The sequence below is a fragment of the Impatiens glandulifera genome, unplaced genomic scaffold (genome assembly GCF_907164915.1).
Source record: "Impatiens glandulifera unplaced genomic scaffold, dImpGla2.1, whole genome shotgun sequence".
NCBI classification, from domain to species: domain Eukaryota; kingdom Viridiplantae; phylum Streptophyta; class Magnoliopsida; order Ericales; family Balsaminaceae; genus Impatiens; species Impatiens glandulifera.
Genome location: NW_025919260.1, coordinates 25,675 through 30,178, shown reverse-complemented (window position 1 = coordinate 30,178; position 4,504 = coordinate 25,675). Strand labels below are relative to the sequence as shown.

Here is a 4,504-nt window from a genome sequence, read left to right as displayed (position 1 = left end):
TGAACATTGTGGGGATGTATCTTGCGCTAGCTCAATATTTGGCTTGTTGGGGAGTTATCTTAAATTTCTGCTAGAGTTGTAATTGACTTAAGTTGTAGGAATTTCCTTAAGTTTCTGTTGGAGTTGTAATTGACTTAAGTTGGGAAGGTTTCTTAAGTATCTGTTGGAGTTGCAATTGACTTAAGCTGTGGGAATTTTCGGGAATTTCCTTAAGTTTCTACTGGAGTTGTAAATAACTTAAGTTGAAAATCTTTTGATATCCTAAGTTGCTGGAGAATAAAGTTCTTTAGCCATGTGTTAGGCGTTATATTTACTCATTTGAACTTTGAGGATCTTGTGGTCATTTTTATTAAAAATTCCCTTAGTGTTGATATAGGGGTTTGGTTTTTAAAAATGTTTAGGACTGGGCTCATACAAGCTGCCTACGTATCCCATAGCTAGGGGAATTCAAGTCCAACGTAGTTCCGATGCATGTTGTTTGTGAAAAATGTTTCTTTGAATTCTTGTGAAAACGTATAGATCCTAAGTCGAAGAGAAAAATACTTTAGCTTTAGGCATTATATATTCTCAAGTGGGACTCTATGAGGATCTTGTGCACATTTTTATTTTAATAAAAATGCCCTAGTGTTGACTAGGAGTTTTTGGTTTAGAAGTCAACTTAGAGTATGATTAACTCTCCTTTTGATGTATATGCAATGAATGTATGCAATGTGATGTAGAATGAAATGTCTATCAACTTCTTTCGATAATTGATAGTGGTGATCGCACCCTGGATGGACTGTCTACGTACTCTCAAGAGAGATCAGGTCTAACGTAGTTCAAAACTTGTGAAGTTATGAACTTGATGTATGTAATGAATGTAATGTGAAATGTCTTTCAATTTTTGTCTATAATTGATAGTGGTGACCGCACCTTGAATGGGTTGCCTATGTACTCTCAAGAAAGATCAGGTCAGTGGTGACCGCACACTGGATGGGCTGCCTACGTACGCTCGAGAGAGATCAGGTCTGCCGTAGTTCACAACTTGTGAAGTCATGAACTTTTATTTAAGTAATGAATTAATGTAATGTGAAATGTCTATCAATTTCTGTCGATAATTGATAGTGGTGATAGCACCCTAAATGGGTTGCCTACGTACTCTCAAGAGAGATCAGGTCTGACATAGTTCACAACTTGTGAGTCCAAGGTGGTCAATCTCGTGGAGTCGCTTGAAAAGACCTTCTTGACGAGGTAGGGTCCTTCCCATGGTGTTTGGAATTTCCCTCTAGGGTCTAGTATCAGTATGTTCTTCTTTAGGAATAGATCTCCTTCTTGAATGTTCCTAGTTTTCACCTTCTTGTTGAAAGCTTTAGTCATTCTTCTCTGGTATGCTTGCGTGTGACATAACGCGTCTAACCTCTTGTCTTCCATAAGAGCTAGCTGATTATACCATGACTTACACAAATCTTCCTCCAATACTTGTGTCTCGAATAAAACTCTTAGAGTAGGGACTTCAATTTTGATAAGTTGCACTACATCCATTCCGTAGACCAATGCAAATGGTGTTTCTCCTGTTGATGTTCGAATGGTTGTTCTCTATCCCCATAAGGCGTATAGAAGCTTCTCGTGCCAATCTTCTTGATGATGGTGATGATGTTCTTGTTGGCTGCTTCTACTGCATTGTTCGTTTGAGGACGATAAGGTGAGGACTTGTGGTGTTCAATCTGTATTCATCTAGTACTTTGAGTTCTTCTCCTCGGAAGTGTCCACCATTGTCTCAGATCAAGGCTTTAGGAATTCCATAACCTGCAATGATGTTGTTGCGTATGAACTTGGCAACATGTGATGACTTGAGCATCTTGTATGATTGAGCTTCGACCCACTTTATGAAATAGTCGATAGCTACAAGGATGAATTCGTGTCCATTTGAAGCGTGAGGATAGATTTTTCCGATGATATCTATTCCCCATATTGAGAATGACCATGGTGAGGTCATGTTGTAAAGTAGAGATGATGGGTTGTGCTTCAAGTTCACGTAAACTTGACATTGATGACACTTCTTAACATATTCAACACATTCTTGTTCCATGTTTTTCTAGTAATAGTCAAAGCGAAGGATCTTCTTAGCGAGTGCCAATCTGTTCATGTGTGAGCCACATGTTCATGCGTGAGCCACATGTTCATGCGTGTACTTCTTCCATGATCTGTGATGTTTGAGGTTGGTCGATGCATAGCATGTTCTGACCGTCCAAAGATCGTCGATATAGCTTTCATGCGAGTAGCATGTAGTTGGTTGCGTATTGGCGTAGAGCTCTCCTATCTTTCTTTTGAAAGTGTGAAGGATACTCTCCATGCAAAACGTACTTCTGTAAAGGTTAGAACCAAGGTTTGGGTGCCACTTCAGTGTTGGCAATCGTCCTCTTCTCGAAGTCTCGTTTCTGTTTCTGACGAATCTTCAAAGGCTTGATTTTTATTCCTTCTGGAATTTGTGTCATGGCTGCTAACGTGGCCAAAGTGACGGCGAATCGATTCTGACTTCTCGGAGCGTGTGTGAATGTCACATGTTCAAACTTTTCCATTAGAGTAGATAAGTGTTGATGGTAGGGTTTGTGATTCTCTCCCAAGACTTGCCATTCACCATTAGCTTGTGAAATGACTAAGTTCGAGTCTCCTTCTACGTCTAGACGTCTAGCTCTTTTTTCATGAGCAATCTTCAAGCATAGATGCATGTTTCGTACTCTGCTTCATTGTTCGTCACGGGATATTCGAGCTTGACTGAGATTGGGTTGTATGTTTCCACAGGATCGATGAGTAGTATTCTGATGCCATAACCTTGCTTTCCTGAAGCTCCATCGAATAGTAGCGTCAAGGTTGTAGGGTTAATAGCCATCACTTTGTTGTCTAGGAATGCTAACTCGTCGTCTTCAACTTCGATTGGTTGGTCTGCAAGACAATCTTCTACAACGCTTCCCTTAATAGATTTCTGAACCGTGTACACGATGTCGTACTCTAATATCATCATCATCCACTTAGCTAAACTCGGAGACAAAAGCGTTTTCTGGAATAAATTACGAATTGGATCGAGTCTTGATATTAACTTGACTATGTGGGCTTGCATGTAATGCCTTAGTCTCTTAGTAACCCAAGCTAGGTCCCAACACACCATTTCTACTGGCGAGTAATTAAGTTTGTAGCCTGTCATGCACTTGCTTATGTAGTAGACTATGACTTCTGTCTTTTCCTCGTTTTCTTGGGCTTGTAGACTACCCATTGCGTTTTTCGTGACTGTTAAGTATAAGATTAGTGGTACGCTGGGTCCTGGTGGCATCAAAATATGAGGATTATTGAGGTATCCCTTTATCTTCTCGAATGCGTTCTAGAAAGCATCATCCCAGACAAATCTTTCATTTTTCTTTAAAAGTTTAAACAAAGGATCACATGTCATAGTCAACTTGTTTATGAATAGACTTATTATCTGGATATTTCCTAGAAAGCCTCTCACTTCTTTCTTGCTTCGTGGAGGTGGCATTGTCGTGATCGCTTCTATCTTGTTCGGATCAACCTCAATTCCTCTTTTCTTGATTAGGAAGCCTAACATCTTTCATGTTGTCACTTCAAATATGCACTTCTTTGGGTTGAGTCTAAGTTGGAACTTCCTGATGCGTTGTAAGAATTTGTCAAGATTTTAGATGTTCCCTTCTCGATCTTTTAATTTGATAATCATATCGTCGACATAGAATTCTACTTCCGTGTCGATCATATCGTGAAGAATTATCGTGGAAGATCGTTGATACGTTGCTCCTACGTTCTACATCCCGAAGGCATGACTCGATAACAAAATGTTCAGACTTCTGTGATGAACGTTGTCTTCTCCTTGTGTTCTTAAGTCATCTGTACTTGGTTGTAGCCTGAGAATCCGTCCATGAATGATAGAAGTTCCATGATCCACTAGCACGTCGATGTGTGGTAGTGGAAAACTGTCTTTAAGGCTTGCTTTGTTGAGATCTCGATAGTCTACACACACTCGGATCTTTCCATCTTTCTTTGCGACTGAGATTACATTGGTGATCCATTCTAGGTAATCTACCACTTCTAGGAATCCTGCGTCGAGCTGTTTCTGAAATTCCTCCTTGATTTTGTCTACGGCATCTGCCTTCATTCTTCGGAGCTTCTACTTCACTGATTTTTCATCTTCGTAATGTGGTATGCGGTGTTGGATGATTTATGGATCAATACTTGGCATATCTTTATAGGACATGCAAAAACATCTTTGTTTGTTTTTAAAAGTTTAGTTAGATTTTCTCGTTCTAAATCATTTAAACTTTTACCGATTAAAACAATCTGAGGATCTTCTTCTGTGTTAAGATTTATTTCAATTGTTTCTTCTGTAGTGGAAAATTCTCCTCTTGTTTATCTAGATAATGCCTCATCTCATAGGTCATTTCTGATTTAAATGTTTCATCGGAGGGCATATAATCAAAAGTTTCTTCTTTATTGTTAAAATTTTTGTTCAAAGTGCCACAAA

At 39.2% G+C, this 4,504-nt stretch overlaps 1 protein-coding gene across 1 annotated transcript; it reads right to left on the bottom strand.

The window, feature by feature from the left end:
- Positions 1–2,692: 2,692 nt before the first annotated feature.
- LOC124917744 lies at positions 2,693–3,250 on the bottom strand. Its single transcript, XM_047458079.1, has 2 exons — positions 3,052–3,250; positions 2,693–2,988 (listed from the first exon to the last, which is right to left on the bottom strand). The coding sequence occupies exons 1-2, from the start codon at positions 3,248–3,250 to the stop codon at positions 2,693–2,695; spliced, it is 495 nt and encodes a 164-aa protein (XP_047314035.1).
- Between the last annotated feature and the right edge of the window lie 1,254 nt (positions 3,251–4,504).